The sequence below is a fragment of the Fundulus heteroclitus genome, chromosome 14 (genome assembly GCF_011125445.2).
Source record: "Fundulus heteroclitus isolate FHET01 chromosome 14, MU-UCD_Fhet_4.1, whole genome shotgun sequence".
Taxonomy (NCBI): Eukaryota; Metazoa; Chordata; class Actinopteri; order Cyprinodontiformes; family Fundulidae; genus Fundulus; species Fundulus heteroclitus.
Genome location: NC_046374.1, coordinates 22,091,707 through 22,117,478, shown reverse-complemented (window position 1 = coordinate 22,117,478; position 25,772 = coordinate 22,091,707). Strand labels below are relative to the sequence as shown.

The window sequence follows — 25,772 nt, the reverse complement described above, 5'->3', positions numbered from 1 at the left end:
TTTAGGAATAAGTAAACGGCGAGTCCAAACCTTTGACTGGTAGTGTAATATTAGGAGTACACAAAACGGTACACGATTCGGTTCGTACTGCAGCTTTAAGGTCATGATTTGGAACATAAGTGGTTTGCTTCATATTTGTTTTAAGAGAAACAAATAAAAAGTGGCCATTGTAGAACTGCTTGGAGATTTGGTTTGATGTATTTTTTTTATTAACAAGGGACAAGCAGGTATAGTCACAGGATGGATGGATTATACAACAATAAAACCACTTGAAAATGAGCGTTGTTCTTTATATATCCACCCATGTCCAAACAGACCTCAATTGACATCTTCCCCTTGTTGTTGTTTTTTATTAGACCTTGCAGAAATCTGACAATAAACACGTTTAGATCACCTGTTTCTTTAAAGATATTTTTTATTAAACTTTTCAACAATAACAGACTACACAGACAGAAAAAAAAAACAGAACAAAAACAAGACAAGCAGATATTTAGCCCATAAACACAATCCTACTCAGGAGCCCCAGTCTGGTGTTAGCCACAATCACATAAATAGAAAAGGATATAGCATCTAGTTCTAGTTTTACTCACTGATATTACCAAAGTTTTTTTTAAGACAGAGAAACATTCAATCCAATATATAATAGAAAATGTTCCCATGTTTTAACTAAAACCTCTTTTTTTGTCATGCAGTCGGCATGTCAGACAATCAAGAGAAACGTGATTCAGGATAACTTTCTGCCATTGTATCTTGGAAGGTTAACTTTTTTTCTTTTATATTTATCAGTAATAGTCGGGTCAGTTATTCCTAGTAATAATAATAAAAAAAGGATTATTGTTTAAGTTACCAGACACCTGACAGTATTTTGATTGTTTTCCCCACCGATGAGCTTTCAGAATTACTTGACTTCAATGCCGGAGCAGAAGCAAAGTGTAAAAGTACCTATGTCCGGACATTTTAGATAACTTGTTCTGGTGTTTAGATAACCCAGTGCATGAGATGGACTTGAATGCACCATGAATGCACAGCTGTCGGGCACTGCTCTCCGGTCAGAGGGACTTCTCCTATGCCGTGCAGCGTTTTTGCGCTGGTTGAATGCCGCAGGCGGCTGGATTTCTCTCTCCGGCACCGGGGATGTTTACATTTCCGCTCGACACCGTCTCAGGTGAGCGATCCAGTTCGAGTGCAGAGGGAGCTACAAGCTGCGTCGCCGTTGCCATAAGGTTTTGGTTCGGTTCAACCTGCCTCGTCTGCCGTAGCTGCATGAGAAACCTCGCAGAATTTAGCGACGCCCGGGAGTCCCCTCAGTTTCTTTTTTTTTTTTTTTTAACGTAGCCGTTACAGAACGATGCAGCGCAGCACACCTTGGCATCGCCCAGGATGAGCTGGAGCGTGTTGCTGGGGAAAAGTAGATGATGACGGATGAACACATGCAGGTCTAGATACAAAGGTCTTAAAGGAGGCCTTTTTAAAATAGCAATTCAGATGTTACTTTTGTCTCGTTGGTACATATCTTTCAGCAGAATCTCCCTAAGGTTGATTTAATTTACAGGATGAACTGAAACGCAGTAAATAAAGTCAAGTAGTCAGAAGTTTATGCCCAGCAACCAGTTTAAACTTTAGAAGAGCACAGTTTGCCTCTTCTTTTTTTTTTTTTTTTTTTTACCCCCCCTAGCCTCAATTTGTCAGGGTCTCGTTGAATTGGCGAGGTGGCATCTAAAGTTGCCGTCCTTGAAGTAAATGTGCTTCTCTTCAGTGACTGACTGAGCAACTCATCAAGTGAAAAATGTAGAGATGTCATCCAAGCCAGCCCAAGAGGAAGTAGTGAAAAAGAATTAAGGTTCGCCACATCTGCTGCCACGCATGTTAACGACTGCATTAGACACCCCTCAATTAACATAAAGCACCGGCTCATCATTGCTCCATTTCTCTTGGAAAGCTACTCGTCTTCCATTTTTGAACAGTTTAATCATCTTAAAGCAAGGCAGGAATTGACTAATTACAAACGGGGGGCCGTGATCTCACTAAGCGCCCCCCAAAATCTGTAATATACCCTCTAATAAATGGGCTACAGTTGATTTTTAGGATTTTTGTCTCGTCAATGGCAGCCTTTAAACCCTCCCGCTGATGTTGCTTAAGATGCTGCCATGTATCCGTGTCATTGAGCTTCAGACGCGAGCGCGTCCCGGTGTTCTCCTCCTCCAAGTCTGCGGAAGGCTTTATTTGTCAACACGGCTGCGCTTCCCAGCAGGGAACGTGAAAAATGGCCCCGTTTTAGCTATAGAGCACGCTCTCCTGCAGGTAATAACCCAGAAATAACATGCAGAGATGACGCTCTAATGATATTACCGATGAAGAAGTCTGGATTATCCAGTGCAGCAACAGACTGGAAGGAGCCAGCCTGCGTTCAGTGTAATGGCCCCAGCCCGGATAATCCTTCAGAATCAATGCAGTCAATGAGGCCACCCGTACGATCATGAAATGTGAGAGGGTGTCATGTGCGGCATCTGCCGGAGCACCCACTGTGACCCAGCGCTCCAGACAGAGGCAGCCTCCACTAGTCCATTTTTTTAGACAGACACCGAGGCATCCGTGGCTCTTTGGCTCCTTAGCAGGGCGTTGGGTGCCGGCACGAGGCATCCTTCACAGGATTCCTGTAAGGCAAAACGAGTTTTTATCTGGGAAGCACGTTCAGAACTGGCAAACGGTGTGAAATTGAATAAGGAGATAACAGTGAGGACTAAAAAGCATCCTAGAAGGGATTCGACGATTTGGCTTTTCTCAAGTAGGCACGGGTAGGCATGGGATTACTACGGTCTCATGGTATCACAGCTTTAACCCAAAGGTTTCAAAGAAAAAAATTAGCAAAAATCATCTGTGGTTTTATCTGTACTTGTAATTTGTCTTTAAAAAAAAAAAAAAATGAAGTTCAAAGCTAGAAATGACCTCGCACCCAAATGGAGCCGGTTTTTTAGCAAGAAGGCTTTAGTTACTGTGGGATTTGCTAATTGTTTTAATATTCGACGATAAAACACTCAGGCAACATGCTATGAAATGAAATTTCGAAAAAAGGTAAAAAACAAAGGCTTTAACGACCGCCCATTACTAAGGGGTGGTCCTGTTTCTGTTGAATTTGCATGTTATCTAAGCCATTACAAGGCCTTTGTTGGGCAATGGTATAAAGCTTGTTACTCCACATTACTCCAGACTTTTTGAATTGAGAAAGCTTCCTGTAGTTCCGTAGTTGAAGAACTACGGAAAACAAGTCCAGTTTCTTTGTTTTTTACTTTTTTTTGGAATCACCATGACCTGGATGACTGAGAATCCTCACCAGCATATGAAATGAAATGCAGCTTTGTGTGTGGCTTGGGTTTATCCAGAGTCAAACCATCCAACGTATTAATATTAGTTTATACCTGCAGCTCTCCCGTTTTGTGTGTGCAGCAACCGTATTGAATCAAGGGCTGTCTGGCGACCCCAAACTTTCCAAATTTGAAGTCCCAACAGCCCGGGGGTGAATCGTTTGAGTCTGGGAGCCTAAATAGAAAAATCAGTGCAGAGGAGAGGAAACGATAAAACAACATTATCTTGTATGTTTTAAAACACTCACAAACAGTCAACTTCGTTCATCATCAACATACGGAATAAGTCCAATTTTCTGCTCCAGAATTGCAGTCGTAGCAAACCAGAAAAAAAAACGTCAACATCTGGTTCGTAAAAGTTAAGTGGTGTAAATAGAGATTGTTAACTACAAATTAAATAAATTGTTTTAACATTCACTATAAAAGTAACCGTTTTATTTAAAAATTGGATGCAAACCACTCTATTTGCACCAGAAAAAACGTCGTTATCGTTAAGCCAGTTGATCGGGGGGGTGCAGCAACAGGTGGAGGAGGGGCAGGGCTGTATCTCTCCACGCTTATTACAGCTGGAGGCAACTAATGTTACGCAAGAGCTTTTCCCTGTTAATAATAGATTTTAATCTGATTTATATAGCATCTTTCAAAAAAGCGTGTTTGAAATTTATTTTACTTATGGACTTAAAGGAGCCTAGTCATGTACTATGACCATATGAAAAAACACTAAACAAAATCTCAATCATCAAATACAGTAATATAGACTAAACATTCGTTTTATTAATGTTTACTTAGTCCTTTTTGAGCGTGAAAAGGATTTTGCACCAGCTGCGATAAGCGGTCATAGACATTGTTGTGGCATCTGCTGGCAGAACAATCAGAAAGCAAGATGGCGGCAACTGATGCGACAAGTGATGTTTGTGCTAAAGCCACTACAGACAGTCCTGAAATGTCTCGCAGTGGAGAGACAGCTCGGCACGCTCAAAGACCAGCCAGATCTTCAGGGTTGGGGTTACTTTACTTCTTTCTTTTCAGGGTTAGGGTTACTTTACTTCTTTCTTTTTACACCTCAGCTGGATGTGGCTCACGTGATCTTGTTATGGTAAATGTACACAAAAGAGCTTTGTTTGCTAACAAATAGAGCAAAAACAAGTGCAAAACACAGAAATAAAAACCTTAAGCCAACAGGGCACGCTAATTTTATGTGAAAACCTTTGAACGCAACCAGAGTGAGCTACTGGCGTAGTACGTGACTGGGCCCCTTTTAAGCAAGTATTTGTAATAAATAAACACCTTTACACAACTATGTAACACAACTATGACTAGCGGCGTATCAATACATAGATCCACCTCGACATAGCGATCAAATGATTGACGATCCAATTACATAGATACAAAATGAAAATTTCGATCCATATTGTCATTTTTAAGATGCACATTTATTTTGAAAAGTTACAGGGCAGGAGACTAAAATGAACAGGTGATCTGTTGTTGTTGTTGTTTATCTAATTATCTTATTTTAGGGTTCAAAATACTCATTCCATTGGCAGATAATCTTATTTACCTGCTCAAATATAGGACAAAAACACAAATTTTAAGAACATTTTAGATCCGTTTTTGCCGTATATTATTTTAAAATTATAAAAATGTTGTTTATGATTTAAACGCCTGCTTCGAAATCAAATGGTCACATCATTTGTTTTATTTGTGAGTTAATATCAATGTAAAAACTAGTTGTAGATGATATTGCAAGGATCAGAAATCTTAACAGACTTGGATATATCAGCAAAATATCGTATCGTCATCCAAAAAAATCGATTATAACATCATATCGTGATAAAGCTGGTTGATTTACACCCCTAACTACAACCAGCTGATTTTAGCCAGTTAATTAGTCAGGCAATCTGCTTAGGTAGCTAGCCTGCAAAAGACCTGCTCTGTTAAAAATTTAAAGCAGTTTTATCTGAATAGAAGCTACAAGTTCTGTTTTGTTTTTACATTGTGTCTATGTTTTGCATAAGTGGAGATATTTCCAAGACACATTTGTAGAAGTCGTCTTTCAGCCAGCTGATAGGCAGTGCACAGCAACCGATGGGGCAACACGGGGCGTGGTGCTACTCCGTGCTACATTCAGCCCGCAAAACCTCTGGATAATGGGAATCGCTCCATTCCTTGCTTCAAGGAAGTGTTTCTGGGGAGCAGTAAATGCTCTGCCTTTTTAACTGAGCAGCTGATCTGTTGCTTAGTAGATAGCCTTTACGATTTATAGTTATTAAATGTGATAATTTGTCAGGGGATGCATTCATATCTTGACAGCTGAGAATTATGTATATAGATATATATATATATATATATAAAAAAGCCAATTTTTATAAGTTTCATACCAGCGTTTATTTCCATCTCCTCATTTTTTCGCTGGGAATACTAAGGGGGAATGCGCCGTTCGACAGGTGAATTACTGGAGGTCAGAGGCAGAATGATAGGGGGTAAAGGCTGTCTCTGGCATTAATAACTAAACAGTCAGGCATTCTCAGGCTGCAGAGAAATCCTCACTTAAAAGGTGGGATTTAAAAGTCTCCAAGGCTCTCGGCTTGAAGACAGCTGAAGAGGCACAGCTACAAAGGAACTGTGTCAAGTGTGCAAAATTGGTTCTTTTGGACGAGTATCAGCAAAGACTACATTTGATGTTTTGGTTTTGCGCCTGCCGTTTTTATGATGAAGACGACCAAGAAAGTGGACGGCAACCCGTCAAATGGCCGCTTAGGTTAATTTTGCGGTCTGTTTACGACTCTGTGCATATTAGGGGACTAAATCACCGACGTCCTTTTTTTTTTTTTTTTTTTTTTTTTTTTTTTAATAAGCAATGACACTGATGCCAGAGCGTCTTGTTTAAAAAAAAACGGAAGATTTAAGGGTGTTTCATAACCCAGAGACCGTCTCCGGTGTTATTTATGGAGAAGTTTCCCCCAGCAGCATCAAAGTTTGCGTGAGAGCAGCTGAAGCTCTGTCTCGTCTTCCTTCCTTTCTTCCTCTACCCCCCGTTTGCATGCGTGCCGACGGCTATCAGACTCAGGGTGATGTGACTCATTGGATAATTTCGCTTTGATTCAACTGTCATTTCTCATACACGTCTTTGCTATAAGCGACGATTGTAGATCTGAAACTGCTTCGTGGAGCTGGTTCCCAAATTTTCCCACTGGTCATGTTCCAGCAGCTTTTCATCACGCTGCTGCTTTTTTCTTAATTTTTTTATTTTATTTTTTTAATTTCTCACTATGAATATACAGCAGTTGAAGGATATTTCCTTAACAAAAACACAGACTCTCGCGCTTTCTTTTTTTTAAAGAAAGGGCAAAGATGTGGATCTGTCTTCTTTATTCTTAATGCTGCCTACATTCACCAATGCCTGCTTGATAAATGCAGCTTTAAGACTTTAGATGTCTGAGTTAGGATTATGGAAGCAGCCGATACTGTTCGGCTCAAGAGAGAGGATATCACTTGTTTGTCTGTTTGTTTCTCATTTGCTCATCTAAAAGTCAGAATGTTCATCTGCTGTCAACTACTTCATATGTGCTATCCAGGGATCCCGTGCAGTCTCGAAAATCATAGAAATTGGTTGTTTTCCAGGTCTGAATAAGTTTGGCTTAAGGAAAACATCCATCTGTACCCGCTTCTCCATGCAGGGTCGCGAGGCGGTCATTGGGCGAGAGGCTGTCCATCATAGGACAGACACTAACTCACACCTTAGGGCAATTAAAAGATACCAATTAACTTGTAAACATGTGCAAACTGTATAGCAGACTAATGAAAAAAAGTTTAATTAAGGCCACCCATACATGGTTACATATTTCATCCTTCCTCCGATCCTTGCTTTTCAATTCCTTCCTGCAGGTTTTTTGGAAGTTTTGAATTCAAAGCTCGACCTCGATTATCGTAGCGAGCTCTGCTAATCTCATTTTGGAAAGCGTGGCGTATGAACGTGTAGAATGCAGGGATGTAGTGGCACTGACTGTGTGATTGGTTGCCTGTGAAGAGGCAATGATAGTTGGATTGACCTACGAATAGATAAGAGAGGACTGAAGGAAGGAAGCATTCCTTTAAAAAAAATTACACCTTCAATTAAAAAAAGTTAATTGAGAAATATTGGACCCCTTTCCTAAAATATGCAAATGTGCACTTCAGGGAACCTTCAGAGTGAGTTACTCTCAAATGCAAAAATCAGGTCTAAAGCACATTTATTGCAAAGATATACTATGCGTTTTGCCTCAGCTTGTACTCAAACCAAAGCTCTTGGAGCCAACTTTGCAAGGCAGAAATCAAGAGCAAATGATGAATAGTGAGAATTGCACAGCTGGTACGTCCTTAGATGGCAGTGTTTCAGATACAAGACTGAAGTACTGACCTCACATGAGCCCTCATTGTGGGAAGAAAAGGAGTACGATGAAGGCAAAACTGTTGTTTTTGTCCTGCGCTTTTAAGAAAATGAAATATTTTCTGCACTTAGGAAGATGTTTCCTACAGGTCAGCGCATCCTGGGAACCCATAGATGGAGATGTCTACAATGTGCAGATGACGGTGTGTTGCAAAACAGTTCATTGCCCTAAAACCTTTTTTTTTTTTTTACGTTCGGTCCTGTTACCTAAAGGTAGAGTTGGCGATATTTCTGGAAATGCAAATAAGAAACGCCCAAGTCCCTTTTTTAATAACCTGCGGATGCGCAAGACCGTCTTACCTGCTCTTCTGCTCCTCAGGAGGATCGCGTGAAAAAAATCTCCCAAATCCACCCTGGTCTTATTTCTTTCTACTGAGACCTTCCTCTTCTTCTCATACACGTGTACGCGGTTGGCTTCTTTTGACTCGTTCAAAGTATACGGTGAGATCAATGGCGCTACAATGAACGGCTAACACCGAAGCTAACCGCTAAGCTAGCGGATACATAAACGATAGAAGTGCGGAAACTAACAAGGAACGTACGCTCACACTGGCGTTACGTGAGCGGGTCAGAATGATTTACATGTGGGATGACCAATAAATAAGGTGATACCTCCAGAACCAGACTGAGGGTGGTGTGGACAGGACTAGACATAAAGGCATCTGATTGGTTCTTTCCATTCAGACCGAATGACAGTGATTGGTCACAGTTCTTACAGGCCTGCAGCTTTCACAGAGATCAAATTTTGTACCCTACCTTTTCTGAATTCATAACGTTATTGACTGCTGTCAGGATAGAAGGACCATTTCACCCAGGATAACAAAAAGTGTTTCTGAACAGGATTACCAACTATAGCTCTAACCAACTTTGCATTTTATTGGGAGTTATCTGATACACAAACAAAAGGATGTGCTTAATAGTGAAGTAGAAGGATGCCAGATAGGACTGTTTTGGGCAAAATAGGCAAACATGTCACTCATCAGATATACAAATTAGCAGCTTTAATGGCAACAAAAATGTGCTTCTATAAAGGCGAGCCACGCGTTTAGAGTTTGATTTTTAACAAATCACTCTCCTTCTAATTCCCAATTTTATATTACTTTCTGTTGGTCTGTCACATAAAACCCGGGAACAACATTGAAGCTCGTCACTGTAACACGACAAAATCAATGAGTATGGATTGCGGCACGGCACCGTGCTTCAGTAGCCCCAAGTACGAAAAACATCGTCATTGGCTAGTGCTTAAAACCCTTCGTTGAGGAATCTTTGGCCAAATATTGGGTAAAATCAGAGCACGCATTTGATAATTAAAATGATTTGCAGACGTTTTTTTTAAAATCACACGATGGGCTTAAAGCCGTTTCCCTTAAGAACCTGCAAAAAATCGATTCTAGTCTAGCCCAGATCCAGCCTCCCGGGTTCCTGTCAGTCCCACCAAGGCATCCTGGGTGGATCACTTAAATCATGTGTCCTCATGTCCGCAGGTCGTCGTGTCAACAAACATCGCCGAGACGTCCCTGACCATCGACGGAGTGGTGTTTGTAATTGATCCCGGATTTGCCAAGCAAAAGGTTAGCTTCCCCCTACTACCCCACCCACCCCCTCCACACACACACACGCACACACACACGCACACACAACTTCTTATCTGCTGCGATCATCTGCGTCTGTTGCCTGAGAATCCTCAGATAAACACAGCGGTGCACAACTGACAGCAGCAAAGATGGAAAAGCCTGTTATTTATTCCCCTGACATTTCACCAGCCTGAAGCCAAGTCATACACTCGGCACAAAATAAGATTATGTGTTCACCGTGGCGAATTGGGCGTATGTGTCACTCTGCAGCTTTTTGTCATCATCTTGTAGATTCTAGATGCTATTTTCTGAATTAGCCTATTTTTTTTTTTTTTTTTAAGACTCTACCCTAGTTTAAATTTTTTATTTTTTTGTTCTGTTGAATCATTTCGAGCTTTCCCTCTCTGTTGCCCTTCAGGTGTATAACCCGCGCATCCGAGTGGAATCCCTTTTGGTCACAGCCATCAGCAAGGCCTCGGCTCAGCAGAGAGCCGGTCGCGCCGGACGAACGCGCCCAGGAAAGTGTTTCCGCTTGTACACGGAGAAAGCCTACAAGACGGAAATGCAGGTGAGAAGCCGCGCGGTTTCCAGATGACCTGAAATGATGTGAAACGCAAAACGCGAGTCTGCATCGCCTGGGGCGTTCCTCCAGAGCCAACCCTGCAGCCGTTAGAGGCTCTGGAAAAACTTGCTCTCACGACTCATTGGATTTCAGATCCCGACTCTAAATCACCTTCTCAAGATGTGTTAACACCGTGGCCCGCAGTGTGACAAATGAACTTCTAAAACCCAGTTTTCCGCTTTCCTCGAGGGTAATTCGTTCCCATCGCTCTTCGTGGCGTAGAAATGTTTCTTTTTTTTTTTTTTTTCTTCTTCTAAGCAGGCCTCCAGTAGCCCTTCAGATGCCCTTCCACTCCCTGTTTCTCTTTAAAGCTGACACATGACTGATGCATGAGCGGATAATAACCACCGTGTCTGATTCACTCTAAATTGTTCCTTGGGCCTCTTTTCTGATCGGCGCAGGACAACACATATCCTGAGATCCTGAGGTCTAATCTTGGCTCCGTGGTGCTGCAGCTGAAGAAAATGGGCATTAATGACCTCGTGCACTTTGACTTCATGGACCCTCCAGGTTAGTTTGATTATTGCTCAAGTTCTCAACAAGAGTCAACCTCAAAAGAAACAACTTGCGTTTACCATGTATTTGTTTTTGCATTTCTGATTGTCTTATTTATTCATAACGTATTGACTGCCGTCAGGATAGAAGGACCATTTCACCCAGGATAACAAACGGTGTTACTGAACAGGATTACGAACTTTAGCTTTAAACAACTGCATTTTATTGGGAGTTATCTGATAGACAAACAAAAAGATGTGCTTAATTGTGAAGTAGAAGGATGCCAGATAGGACTTTGACTTCATGGACCCTCCAGGTTAGTTTGATTATTGCTCAAGTTCTCAACAAGAGTCACCTCAAAAGAAACAACTTGCGTTTACCATGTATTTGTTTTTGCATTTCTGATTGTTTTATTTATTCGTTTTGGAAATGGTGCGTAGACGAGTTGAATCCACAGGGAAAGGTGGGAAGGGCAGAGTTGGAGGGAAGACTAAACGCAGAGCCATCCAGGAAGAAAACCAAATCTGGGCGTTAAACTGGGCCGGTCCAAATCCACGTGAGAATCGGGGGGGCAAGACGATAGAACCGCTGTTCACAGCGACTCGCCAAACAATGTGATTAAGCTGAGATTCTTTTTGCACTAAAGAAAGGACAAATGTTCTAGTCCTAGTTGTGCTCGTACTGTAGCTGTAATTGCTACAAAATGTGGTTCCTGGCGTCGTCTATTGACCCGGGGCGGCCGAACGTAAAGGTATGCCGCACTGTTCAGATTTCCTGAACATAAACCCTGCTCCTCCCACTTTATAAGCCTTCACAACGTTCATCTGTCGCACATAATCTTGCTAAAATACTTTAAAGTTTGCAGTTGTACCATGACCCAGTGTGGAAATGTGTATGGATACTGTCGAACACTCAGACAGGAGTCCGTGGGGCTGGTTTTTGCTGCAATACAAGGGGATTCTTCTAATGCCCAGCTTTTAATTCTCAGTTTCAGATTTATTTTGTCAACTAAAGGCTGAATCAGAAGCAAACAGATGGAGACAGTGTCCGCTTGTACAATCCAAATGCGGCACCCATGTGTGCGTTAACTTTGGGAACGATCGCCTAAAACCATTTAGCAACTTTTCCGATGTAGATGCAGTTTTAGTTACATCTAGCTAAATTAGCTAAATCATTAGCCAGCACTCCGTCAGAGCAGAATGACCGTTTTCTGAGACTAAAATGACGACTCCAAGCTGCTTTTCTGCACATAATCTTAAGGCTGAACTTCTTTCCAGTTTATAGCTCATCTTGCATTACTTATTTCATTGTTGATTTTGCTAATCAACCAAAAAAAGGAGTAGTCACAGTGTCTCTAAAACACAGTTTGTCTCTAATTGAGGTATCGGGTTATTTTATTTTGAGATCCTCCCGAAGAAACCACCCACCTTTCCCCATAGCCGACCTCCATCCCTGCCCTCCTCCCTTTTCTAACCATAATATAGTTTTCATCTCACCTCTGAGATTAAACCCATCTCTCCCCGTCCACTGTGGCAAACGCCATTTGGAGAATGAAATTGGTTACATCAATAGCAGCACTATCACCTTAGCAATTGCCTTCCCTTTATATTCCTTCAATGAAACGTGACTGACCTCCAACACTGCTCGCATTTTTCACCAAAAAAACACACAGGGATACATCAACATATGGGTCTGGCCTTCTCTGCCGAGTCTTAACTGGGAACAGTGGGGTGAAGGAAAGGGGGGAAGGGGGGGGATTACCTTTTTTATTTATTGGATCCACTCGGGGCAGAAGGTTTCTCAGCTTCTGCACAAGCTGGTAGCTGGAGCTACTTGGGTGCAGCAAATGAAGTCCAACTTAAATCTGAGGGTTACTGGACAGGCTTTATAACACGTATTTACAGTGGATCTCGTTTTATAGGCCGTGCTACAGGTCCTTCCCTGGGAAAATGGCCAAAATCGATTGAAGGAATTGATAAATATACTGTATAAAGCTTTTGAGTCGAAGGTGTTTCATTTTGGTATGTTTTAGTTATGTTTGGAAAGCTATTTGCCAAATTTTACAATGTAGTGGATAGTAGTTGATATGCTTTGATCTAAACTAGCGCTGAAACAATTAATCGATCTGGATTAATCGATTATTGAAATAATTGGCAACTAATTACTAATTTAGTGATGGAATCATCATACAGACTCTAAAACAACCCACTTAGAGCACGAATTAAGTCAAAACGGCACAAGAAATATATAAATTTTGCATGTAGGAGGGAAAACCTTGTCTGTAAATGGGCTCTGTGCAGAACCCCTCAAGTGGCAGAGGTTTACCTTCACCTGGTTCAAATTCTGCAAAAAACAAAAAATAAGCAGTTTTTGCTATCAGATAATCAATTTGTTAATTGAAAAAATAGTCAACAAGATTAATCAATTTAAAAAAATTATCGTTTGTTTCTGCCGTAGTTATTTTGTTTACCATAGACAGGGCTATGTAGATAAGCTGTTAATAATTTAATGCTCACAACATGACAATTTGATTGAGTTTTGTGTTGTTTTGCATGTTTTTACCATTTACATTGCATTTAAAATGTGCAATAAATGTTGTTTTATTAGTTTAAAACCCTTGTTTATGTAAAGGATAATGTCAGACGAAGACTGCATTATCAGAAATTAACGGTCACTTATGGAATTGATAAATATTAAAACAATTATTAATACTTTAATGCTTTTCTACCATTAAAATTTTAAATTTTTCACAAGAAGTGGCTGAGAGAACCATTTAATATCTCTCGGTGTGACTTATTGCCACGATAACCAGCGTCAACAGTCTTGTGTCACCAGCTAACGTTTGAGCAGGCACAATAATTTAGTACAATCAAGATATTTGACCAGAACTTTTTTAATAGGTGTTCTATAATACTTTTTAACGGACACCCTGCAGCCAATCAGAATCGAGTACACACCCAGACCATGGTATAAATGAGGTATATTAATTTACTAACCGTATCTCTTTTCAGATTATTCGAAAAAATAATCAATGAAGTAATCGATTACTAAAATAATGGCCAGCCGCAGGTCTGAGCCATGCCTTTGTAGCTCTGGCTGTGTGTTTAGGGGCTGCTGCTGGAAGCTGAATTGGTTTTTGGAGCCGCTTTTCTTCCAGGGTTACCCTGTATGGGCCGAGCGCCGTCCTTCCACACGTTTGCCGTGTCTCCTATGTCCCTCATGGTGGGCTTCTTGTGGGTTTCCTCCAAAAGCGCCTCTGTTCTTCCAGCACGCCGCTTAATTTTCCTGGTGACATTTCCAGAATCCGCCTTTTCGGAGCCGATGCGGTTCAGTGTACCTTTAGCCTTTTTTGCCTCATTGATTTAAACCTGGGTTAATATATCGGCTTCCCGTGTGTTGAGCCGGGCCATGTTTGCTTTCTGATGAGCCGCGTTACGTATGGATTGAATTTCCGCGCTGGTTCGTCCTGCTAGCAGTACTTGGAAATCAGATTTTCACCTTTCGTTCAGCTCAACACGAGCCATCAGAACGGTAAGTAATCTGGCCGACATTCACTGTGTGGAGGGGGGCGGGATGTAAAAAAGTAGCTTTGATAGACTAAATCAATATTTGTTAATCATAAAAAAAAAAAAAAACCCACCTCCCTGTTGTTTGAAATTGAATTTTTTTTTCTCTCCCCAAGCACTTGAGAGAAATGAAAGCGAGCAAACACCAGAGTCAGTGTTTGAAGCTAATTTTCAGTTAACATGCAACTGGTCATTAGGCTTCAGCTCCGAGAAGCCATAGGTCAATAATTGCATCTGGAGGAAGAAGAAAAAAAAAAAAACCTTCTAACCAAACGGTGGAAGCCTTTTGTGTTTAAGCATTAAGTAGAAAGTTCCCCTGTAATTACATTAGTTGTTTGGGTTTGCCGGAGTGCAGGATGAAAAATGAGCTCTGCCATGATTGCTTCTTTGCGATGCCGCCGTCGAACGCAACTCTGGCCATCACATAACAGGGGAGCCATCTCATTCTGATTCACCTCATGCATCCGGCTGCCAAATCTGCCAACTGCTTCCATTTAAGTGTTTGTTTCTTTTCTTAAAAGGCATTTGTCTTCTATTAAAGCTCGGAGTACAACAGGTGATGGAAGTGTTTCCTCTGTGTGTGCTTTTTTTTTTTTTTTTTTTCTTCTTCTTCAATGCGCCTCGTTGGTCAGGGGTTTTTGTTTTCTCTCCTTTCTAAAAACAAAATGCACTTTTGTAGACGCCGACAGATGGGCTTCGTGATTAGAAATGTAAGAAAAGCAATCAAACTTTATTAACAGGCTTTACATTAACTACACAATTGAGACTAATAAAACAATAGAACAACAGCATAGAGAAAAAAAACACAACATACAGCGGCTTACATAAAGGCTTTAGAGCAATTTCTCCCTCTGTCACAACATCTGACAGGTAGATTTGTGAGTGCGACAATAAATCAATTCAAATATGTCCAGTTTCTTTTTTTTATTATAATTAATTAAATGTGAAAAATCCAGATATAACAAAGACAGTTCATGCGGGGGGCCGCATCATGATCTGGGGATGGTTTTCATCTGCAAATTAAGGGAATCTGGGTTAATATTTAGGTCAAACAGCCTAGTGGTTAGAGCATTGTGCTTGGGTCCCAGAGGTTCTGAGTTCAACTCCCCCAATTGCTCCCCAGGCACAGTGGCAGCCCACTGCTCCCCCAAGGGGATGGGTTAACTGCAGAAGTGAATTTCTCCTTTGTGAGATCAATAAAGTTCAATTATTATTAATTATTACATTGACAAAATGGGAATTTATCCACCTACTTAAGCTGACAGGATTCCTTGTGAGCTTTAATAAGATGCCGGCAAGTTTTTATGTGGCTATCATGCCAACGACAACTTTTCCAGCTTGGACTTTAAGGTGTAACTCACCACGATGTAAACGCATAACTCCGCCCCCCCCCCAGACAAGTTTCACTGCCAAATTTGACAGTGCCAGCAAACCCTGAGGGGCGGGGCTAAGTGTGGTGCGGACAGGAGAAAGTGACACGTTGAAGCTTGGAGTGACCAGGGCGACACTGGTGGATTTACCACGGTTTGGTCTTCTGGGGTGGAAGACCAAACCGTCACCCACCTCGTCACTCAGCGATGCCGAGGCAGTGGAGGACACAATGGGTGCAATGTGTGGTAAAGTGATGTTAGCATCATTGCTAACAAGGGCTAACGCTCAACGCAGTGGCGCTACACACTATTGATTAGTAGCCTGGCCAGCCAGACTGTCTTAAAAGGGTCTAAGTCACTGAGCTATATAATACACTGGAGTGCTGATTTTGCCGAAAAACTGAAGTCACTGGCCGCCATCTTGCTACTCCCTACTCTCACAGAATCCCATAGGATTTGGTTGCAACAACAAGCAGTTTTCTGGCTGTGTGAAAACATTTCACAGGTAATTCTACAGTCAGTGGATGTACTAACACTATCAACTACTAGGAAATCAGGTGCTGAAATATTTTACATGTTATTCATATTAAATATATATATATATATATGTATATATAAGTATGTGTATATGTATATATGTATATATATATGTATACACATATGTAAATATATGTTTTTGTATATTGTTATTTATATATTTATAAATGTTAAACATATATATTTAAATGAATAAAATGCAAAATATTTCAGCACATGACTTTCTCAGTACTTGATATTTTTACAACATAACATAAAAGTATATGGCATTTGACATTTTAAAAGTCTTAAGCCCCCCCTGAACATGAGAAAATCCTCGTTATTCGATGCTGTAGCGCACATATTCCCTAGTTACTGGGGGGAAATAGGGAGTACCAAAATGGCGGCTGGTGGCTTCAAAGCGACTCGTTCAAACAGACGGTGATTAGCACTCCAGTGTATTATATAGCTCAGTGGTCTAAGTCAGTCTAAAATATACCGGACCAATCTTAGCGCGGAAGGAGTGACGATAAAATGCGCAACTCTCAGCAGCAGAATTACCCATAATTCAGCAGCACTTTTCTGTAGCCATAACATTTAAAATATATTCAGAGATTTTTTTATTTTTTATAATTATTTTTTGCTTGGTACCTTGGAAAACTAAGAAAGTACGTGTGAGTGCGCCATGTATCCAGATTATTTTTACACAAAAACGGCAAATACATAGTCGTTGCTTGGAGTTTTCTGCGTCACATCCGTAGTTATCCGATTGGTACCAACCTGTTTACGCTGACCCCGTTAGTGTCGCCTTTTTAAAATCAGGCATGAGACGGATTCAGTCACTCTGGCTGGCCAAGCTAATTGATTAGTGGGGACGACGGGGCGTCTGTGTCTGACTGAGATGCTTTTATACCCGAACGCGGGGCTGTGATGACAAAAACATGTAGCGTTTACACTAATAAATATGTAAAAATATGTAATAAAAAAAATGCACAGCAAGATTAAAGTAGCACCTTTACGCCCAGTTTATACAGTTTATCTGCAAAGAGAAAGTAGATTTTGTGGTGAGTTACACTTAAACTGCAACAGGAAGGATGGATAACGTTTAACCTGTTGGGACTTTGATGCAATCAACTGGTTTCCTTATATAGGACATTTTTGACCAATCTGTATAATCTGATTGAATTTGACTTTGTAAAGTGCCTTGAGATGACATGTTTCATGATTTGGCACTATATAAATAAAATTGAATTGAAATTGAATATTCCACTGAGCGGGAGAACTGGTGAGTAAAGCTGGTGACTTTTGGATAGCACAAGATAAAACAAACATACCTATCAGTGGGTTTGTAACCGACGTCTGTGAAATGCACACATTTTGTGAGCAGATCTTGGCTTTCCTATGCGGGGGCACAAGGACAGCCGCCGCTCGTAAACATTATAGTTTCAATACGTTCTGACACGTTTCTGCTCGGAACTCTGTTCAGGTTGTAGTTTTCAAGCAATCCTGCTATGAAAGAGTGACAGTTGTGCAAATTGCCTGCATCTGCCACCTGTGTACTCTCCGGCTGTGGGGTTGGACCGCTTTAACAGCCCATCGCCCCCGCTCTGTCCTCTCTCCCCCCCCCCCCCCCCACTCAGCCCCAGAGACCCTGATGCGAGCGCTGGAGCTGCTGAACTACCTGGCAGCTCTCGACAACGACGGTGACCTGACAGAGCTGGGCTCCATGATGGCGGAGTTCCCCCTGGACCCCCAGCTCGCCAAGATGGTCATCACCAGCTGCGAATTCAGCTGCTCCAATGAGGTCCTCTCCATCACCGCCATGTTGTCAGGTAATGCTCGGAGCTGGCCCGCGCTGACCCCAGAGGGCTCAGAGGAGCTGCCACGGTGTCCTCTAGATCCCCAAACCGTCATCAGCATTTGTGCCGCGCACACAAAGTGGGCTGTATGCTCTGCTCCTAAAACAAATAGGAAACCAATCGAAGCAGGAAGGCTAAAAAACACCTATTCCTATGTCGTCTTATTTTTTTTACAGTTGCTCTTTAAGAGCTATAATTTGTCAAAGAATTGGCATCGGCTGGTCAAAGCTTTACAAAAATCCCCGGAGAACGCGTTTCAATCACTGAGCTATATAATACACTGGAGTGCTGATTTTGGCGAAAAACTGAAGTCACTGGCCGCCATCTTGCTACTCCCTACTCTCACATAATCCCACAGGATTTGGTTGCAACAACAAGCAGTTTTCTGGCTGTGTGAAAACATTTCACAGGTAATTTTACAGTCAGAGGATGTACTAACACTATCAACAACTAGGAAATTAGGTGCTGAAATATTTTACGTGTTATTCATATTAAATATATAAATATGTATATATAAGTATGTGTACATGTATATATGTATATATATGTATACATATATGTAAATATATGTTTTTGTATATTGTTATTTATATTTATAAATGTTATATATATATATATATATATATATTTAAATAAATAAAATGCAAAATATTTCAGCACATGACTTTCTCAGTACTTAACAGTTTTAGAACATAACATAAAAGTATATGGCATTTGACATTTTAAAAGTTTTAGTCCCCCCCTGAATATGAGAAAATCCTCGTTATTCGATGCTGTAGCGCACATATTCCCTAGTTACTGGAGGGAAATAGGGAGTACCAATATGGTGGCTGGTGGCTTCAAAGCGACTCGTTCTAACAGACGGCGATTAGCACTCCAGTGTATTATATAGCTCAGTGGTTTTAACATCCAATTGGTGCGCCTCTACTTCCTGGTTGCTCTAAGCCACTTAGGATACATGTCATGTGTGCCTTCAGAGCTTAACCACAAGGCAAGTGGAGCAAAAAAAAAGTCAGTAGTGTCAGCTGTTTGCGAGGAAGAAAATAAATGTCTGTACAAAATGTATAGGTGTAGCCGGAGCAGCGCCAGCACGCCACGGCAGTAATTGCTCTTCGGGCTTGCCAAAGCAGAATGCTGCTCATTGAGATGAATCTTGACGCCTTTTGAAGGGAGCGGCGAGGGTCTCTGAGAGCGGGGAAATGGATTTAACTAGCTGCTTCGGACGCGGCGTGCACTTAAAGCAGCCGTTTCAGGATGGCAGGTTTTTCGCCCAGTTCATTAAGGAGAGCGGTAGAAGCTCACCTGCGAACCGCTCGAGCCTCGGCGGCCAACCGCGGGGCTCGATAAACACAGCTTTTTATCCATTAAAAGGCACAATAGGGCACGTTGGATGCTAAGCAGGCCAGAAGCAGATTGACGCGCGGGTAGAGGGCAGAACCAGACAGCCGCCCTGAAGCTGTTCTGGTCGGCCGTGAACTCGTTTGGACCGGTTGTCAGATGTTAGCCGTCTGAAGCCAGAGGCCGTTGCGGAGGAGGATGGAGAATCCCGTCATCCTTCCTTCTCTCAGACCCTCCCCTCCTTTTTTTTTTATCCGTACACTCTTGGCAAAGCAGTGTGTCTCATTTGAGCGTAGGCCTTGTTCTTCTTCTCTGTGGGATCTGCTTAACTTACCCCCTGTGGGCGGCTGTGGGGCCCGTACCAACCTTGTCTAGTCCCACAGTGCTTTGTTCGACCCGTGGAGGCCAGAAAGGCGGCCGACGAAGCCAAGATGGCGTTTGCCCACGTCGACGGAGACCACCTGACGCTGCTTAACGTGTACCATGCCTTCAAACAAAGTAAGTCATGTTTCACTAAGTAGTAAACGTATATATGTACAGGATTCCAAGTATGTACCGTCTTTTTTTGGACTATAAGTCACTCCAAAATATGCTTCCTGCTCATGTTGGTCAATGTAACTTAACATTTAAAAACATGTTATATATTTGATATATGTCGCCTCTGACTGTAAGTCGCAGGATCATCCGAGCTATAAAAAAAAAGTGACTTATAGTCTGAAAAATACGGTATTAGGAATCTGTGAGTATGATTTTAATTGAGTTAATTTTTTTTATTGTTATTTTTACTTTGTGAAGTGCCAACTTGTGTTGTGAACTGGCTCTATATAAATAAACTGATTGGAATTGAGCTTAAATTTATGTTTATTAATCTGAATTTTAAACATTATGGCTTTTAGGTTATAAAAACCCCCAAAATCAATTTAAGACAAATCTACGGAAAAAGATTATGGCCATTAAAAAAAAAAAAGATAAAAATCTATTAAATTGTGACTTTAATCTTAGAATTATGAGAAAAAAGTCAGAATTCTGAGTTTAATCTCAGAATTATGAGAAAAAAGTCAGAATTGAATGGACTTTTTTTTTTTTTCACAATGGCCCTAATCCTCTTCCGTACAAATCAAATGTTACATAAGACCAATAAAAATGGTTGTAAATATATAAATATATCTCTGTATATCGTCTGTTTTATTGTGGCTTCCACCAGGCGGGTCTCCTACTCCGGTCCTGGATGGCCACTCTCCATGCAACTCTTAGATGTGTTCCTGCTGAGTGAAATGACTTAATCTTCTCCTCGGCATTCTCATCGCGTCTTCAGGCAGAGGCCTGAGGAAAGTTTAGTGGAAGGAAAATGTGCGGTCGAAAAATCTGCCCAAGCAACTGAGGGACTTGTGAAACAAATCCATTCTTTGGAGATTCCCAAGGCGCGGACCCTGCAGCTGGAGCCCAAGCTTCAATAACCTCCACACAGACATGGGCTGCGTTGGATCTGTTGCATTAAAACACTTCTTAACTAATGTTAAAGGTGTTATATATGGGCTCAGGGGAGAAGATCTGGACTGTTCAAAACCCTCTTTGGAGATGAGGGAAGGTTGCATTTAATGTTTTGGATGAAGTTGCCAGATGCAGCTGGAAGAGTGGGGCGTGTTTCTTGAGGTCCCGGGTTGAATTTCCCACAGTCTATGATGATTTGAGGAGTCCTTTTACTGTTCGTTTAAAAAAAAAAAAAAAAAGTCCTTTTTCATTGGTCTTATATAATATTTGGGAAGGAACTGACTTTGAGATTTTATATAATCTGTAAGGTCTAATAATTAAAATTAAGGGATATAAAACAGTAAATAAATAAACAATAAACCACTCATTAACACACTTCTCAGCCCTATCCTGAGTTATTGAGCTGATTTACTATTAAAGCTTTCCGTCTTCTCCACATCGTCTCTCCTCCCCCCCCCCCTGCAGACCACCAGTCCACCCAGTGGTGCTACGACTGCTTCGTAAACCACCGCTCGCTCATGTCGGCGGACAACGTGCGGCAGCAGCTGTCGAGGATCATGGACCGCTTCAACCTGCCGAGAAACAGCGGCGACTTCAACAGCAGAGATTACTATGTCAACATCCGGAAGGCGCTGCTCACCGGCTTCTTCATGCAGGTCGGCCCCGTTTGAGGCTGCGCTCTCCTGCACATGTGTTGCACGTGCTTTAAAACCAGCGGTTTGGGGCCTAGTGTCGTTCTTTTGCTGTTGTGATATTCAAACTAATGTTCTTAATTTGAAAACTCACTGAAGCCTCGCCCTCCTTTTGAGGCTGAGAGCCACAAACACACACATACATCGGGCGCGGTTTTGGTTTAAGCGCATAACGAGAAATCCTATTAATTTGTCCCCCGTGCTCAGGGATACAAATGGTTTGCTTTGCAAGAAGCCATTTTCAGGGCCACCTGAAACAAGCAGCCTGACAAGTTGAATTATGGCGCTAATATTGAAATATTTGTCAACATTAACCTTTATCTCGGAGACAAATTTGCAGCTCATGTTCAAGGGTTCACAGCGTTTGGTTATCACATCTTTGTTTGGAAAGGCCTTTATGGAGACTGATTGCCTTGTTTAATCACGACCGCCGCAGACCAAGTGACTGCAGGGTGAGGTGGGGGGGGGGGATTAGTTGCTTGAGGTCTAGAAAATTGGTTTCAAGTACAAGTTTTTTTTTCTTCAGGAGTTTAATAATGGAGAAATGAAAAAAAAACCCACTGTCTTTGAGTTTGTTTAGTCGTTTTTTCCCCCCCCTTAACAGTTTTTCCTTACCTGTGCTGTAAATAGGTGGCTCACCTTGAGCGGGCAGGCCACTACCTGACGGTAAAGGACAACCAGGTCGTGCAGCTGCACCCCTCCACCGTGCTGGACCACAAACCTGAGTGGGTGCTCTACAACGAGTTTGTACTGACCAGTAAGAACTACATCCGTACGTGCACCGACGTCAAGCCCGAGTGGTGAGTGTCAAAGACTCTTCGGCGTTTTGTTTACGGGTTCCAGGCGTGATAAAATCATCAGACCACGTGGTTCTGTGTAGACGTGGGCTTCAAAACGGAAGTATTTATCCCTTTTGGGGATGAATTCTTCCGTTAAGCAAACTTAAATGCCTTCTATTTTCTACTTGTGCGTCATAGGCTGGCACAAAGTCACGCATAATTGTGAAATGAGCAATTATGAAATGAGCCCCTTATTCTCTGTGACACCCTGAATTAGGGCTGGACGATATGGCTTAAAAATAAAAATACCAAATCAGATTAGTCGATTCCCCCCTCATTTTCACTTTACAAAAAGAAATCAAATAAATTATTTTAAAAACTTGCTTTTCTGTCAAGCATTTTGTCTGGAAGTTGACCCGAATTCAAAGTGCAACTAAAATACAAGCTGTGAAGCAAGATGGCGGCCCTGCCGTTGTAAACAGTGGAAAACATAACAACATTTTTATTGCTAGTGGTTTTACTCAATGAGCAAAAAAAAGGCTTTACTTCACTTGTGCAACTTAAAAAAAATAAGTAAATGAGTAAATTATAGCGCCTCTCATTATGATTAAAAGAAAGGTTTCCTCTTTACAATGTTTTTAATATAACATATATTGAGCATTGCTGCTACTCTCTTCATGGAAGTCCAATGAGGGCATTGGCAAAAATAAAATCCCAATTTTCCCAAAAATTAAATCTTAAAACATTGTAAATTTAAATTAATCAATTAAATCTATTTCAGGACTAATTCAATCTATTTATTGGCCAGCTCTACTCTGAATATAATCCAGGGCAAGCAGTTGCCTGTGTGTTATTTAATCTATTATAATCTAGTATCTGTGCTGTGAAGGCCTCAAAGGTTCATGAAGACCAAGGAGCGCAGCAGACCGGTCAGGGTTAAGGTTTTGAGTTTAAATAATGGTTAGGGGTTATAAAAGAAATGTCACTGAGAGCAAGCAAATCCATTATGTAGTTAGAATATGGAGCAAATGGAAAAGCCTACCAAAGCGTGTTTACCTGTTAAACCGGCCTAGTTAAAGTACAAGCATTAGTCAAAGCGACAATTAGTGTCAGTACTTGAAAATAGATGTTTACAGATGCTCTCCGTAAGATACGCATGTCACGATATTCTGACCTTTTCATTTAAAAATCCCAAACAAATCTTTATTATTATTAGCATTATTTTCCTCCCATTTCACAATACGGCTCTGTTGCCAGGTACTGCATTAAGTATGTAAACGTAAGCAACCTAAAAACATCATCAGACAAACGATTCAGTCAACCCGCTGCAGCTCTGTGGGCAACGCGAGTGCTCAGCGAACCTGAAGCGACCCGATTAGCCGCGTTTTTCCGTGCAACTATTTGCTGCGCTCGCTCCGGCACTCGCCTCGTAGATGACAAGCAAAGATGGGAGACCGTTTTTGTGACTGTTGACTTACTTTTCTTTCGCAGGCTGGTGAAAATTGCCCGGCAGTACTACGAGATGAGCGACTTCCCCCAGTGTGAAGCAAAAAGACAGCTGGAGCATATTATTGCAAAACTCTCATCCAAGGAACACGCTCAGTGCTAAGACGGCCGGCGAGTGCGGCGGCGGCCTCCTCTGTTCGAATGTGGACTCATTTCTGTGTTCTTTTGTCTTTTTAATCCCCACAAAGGACTCATTTTTCTTCTCACTGCACCAAATGCTTTCTCCTGATTCAGGACTCATGTCTTGTTTTTAGTGGAGTTTTGTTTAAAGATGACTGCAAACAGGCTAAGTACCTTTTAGTTGTAGCTGGTTGTCAGGAAATGTACGTTGCCTGCCCCGATGCATGGTACCCGATGTGCATTTCAGCATCCCGTCGTTTACACCTGCTTCAACGCCGCAGTGTATGAAGAGCGGCTTTTGATCACATGTAATCAGACATGTTTCAACGTAATATTCATCACATTTCCCATCAGCTGTTCAGTTTAATAAAAAAATTAAAAAAATGCGTTGCTAATAAGTCTTTCCCTCTGTCATCATTACAATTGAAGTCTAATCTTCTCATTCGAGCACTCTGATCATTCGCTTCCTGACCCTGCAAAAGCCCGCCCGCTTTTTTTCCCCCTCTTCCCCTGCCTCTTAAGGGAGGAGAAATCTTCTTACTGGGATATTGATGGCTTGAGAAACTGTTTGAGTTGGGGAGGAATGTTAATTACAAAGGTTTCAGAACAAGATCAGTGTGAAATCCCCTGCTGGGCCAGATCCTGTTCGGCCCGGGCTGCTTTGTGTCGGATCCTCTCGGATGCTGAACGTAAAGGCGTCGGGTTGAGAGAAGCATGAGCTCCTCTGTGATCTATTAAGTGGGGGGTGAAAAAGAAGTTAAAATCAAAAAGTTGGATGTTTGCTCACTGGTACAAAAATGTGAACATTGATGTGATAACTTCAAGAAGCTCATTCTTCAATAGTTTATCCCAAGCACTTCTGTTTTGACTTTGCTTATAAATATTAACAAGACTCTCAGGCATCTTTAGCGATGTATAGAGTTTGATTTAAAGAGGACATGTCACGTGTTTCAGTTCGTCCTTTTTCACATTGAAATCCTTCAGTTGTGGTCTATATAAAGTGGAACTGCAAAGCTTTGGTCTAAATCCCTCGTTAATTTACCCCCACGTTCCTCCGTTTCACCCCTGTTCTGAGGTGCGTCTGAGAGCAGCTCGTTTCGGCGCTGTCTCTTTAAATCTATAGGAGGCACTTTACACCCCGCCTCCCTCCAGCTCACAGAGCATTTAACTCCACCCCGTTCGGCCATTTTTGTGGTCTCCTGGGGGACGGTGTGATGAACAGCAATTGACTTGTCCACTTGTAGCTTTGACGTCCTTTAGCTTGGACTACAAAATCATTTTGAGAAAAAGAAATGGTGCCTTCGCAAGACTGGTAAGCTGTATGTCCGCTATGATGTAATTGTTCAAAAAAATTTATAGAGAAACCAGAGAAAACTGAACCGGTTGAAAAATATGACCCAAACAGAATATAAAGATATCCAAGCAGAACGTCTACATTTAAAAGTTTCTACACTGCAAGAGACTCCAAGCACACAACAAAACACTTTTAAGGGCTAAAGAAGTGGATTTTGCATTAAATGACCCTTTTTAAGAGTTTCCCAGGTCTGGATAAGAGTGATAAAGGAAAATAGAGTATGTAAAAATGACTGGATTTCCAGTCTTTATTCCTTATCCTAATAAAACTTTCTTCCATCCGTGTGTTTTTTTATCCATTTATATCTCCTTTGATCTGTGAACGTCTATAGATTTTCAACTCATACATTTACTGGTTTGTCCATCCATCCATCCATCCATCCATCCACATTTGAAGCATGACCTCGGTGGAAATATCTGCCATAAATGTATAACAGCCTTTAATATTTTCAAAGTGAGTTTAAAAAATCATTGTAAACCCTACATTTGAGGAAAGATGCACAGAATATTTTTTCTCCAATATGATTCAAGTACTTTAGTCCAAAGGCATCACATCCAGAGGACCTTTTTGCTGTGCATTCACCTCCGTACACTTAGCAGTCTACAGCGGCAAATACAGTTACGCCGTTTTGCATCGGTGCTACCTGCTTTTAAAAAACGGCATTTATCTGTTTTTGTTTGGGCTTCGCTCTGGTTCTGAACT

General features: G+C 41.5%; 1 protein-coding gene across 1 annotated transcript in view; it reads left to right on the top strand.

Annotated features, from left to right (window-relative positions):
• Window positions 1–24,114, top strand: part of dhx15 (DEAH (Asp-Glu-Ala-His) box helicase 15) — a 50,548-nt gene extending 26,434 nt beyond the window's left edge. Inside the window, exons 7-14 of the mRNA XM_012864942.3 lie at window positions 9,273–9,359; window positions 9,781–9,930; window positions 10,386–10,494; window positions 17,572–17,763; window positions 19,504–19,626; window positions 21,085–21,275; window positions 21,942–22,111; window positions 23,582–24,114. Coding sequence (XP_012720396.2) covers window positions 9,273–9,359; window positions 9,781–9,930; window positions 10,386–10,494; window positions 17,572–17,763; window positions 19,504–19,626; window positions 21,085–21,275; window positions 21,942–22,111; window positions 23,582–23,699 — 1,140 coding nt within the window. The 3' untranslated portion in view covers window positions 23,700–24,114. The remainder of the gene's footprint in view (window positions 1–9,272; window positions 9,360–9,780; window positions 9,931–10,385; window positions 10,495–17,571; window positions 17,764–19,503; window positions 19,627–21,084; window positions 21,276–21,941; window positions 22,112–23,581) is intronic.
• The last annotated feature ends 1,658 nt before the right edge of the window (window positions 24,115–25,772 follow it).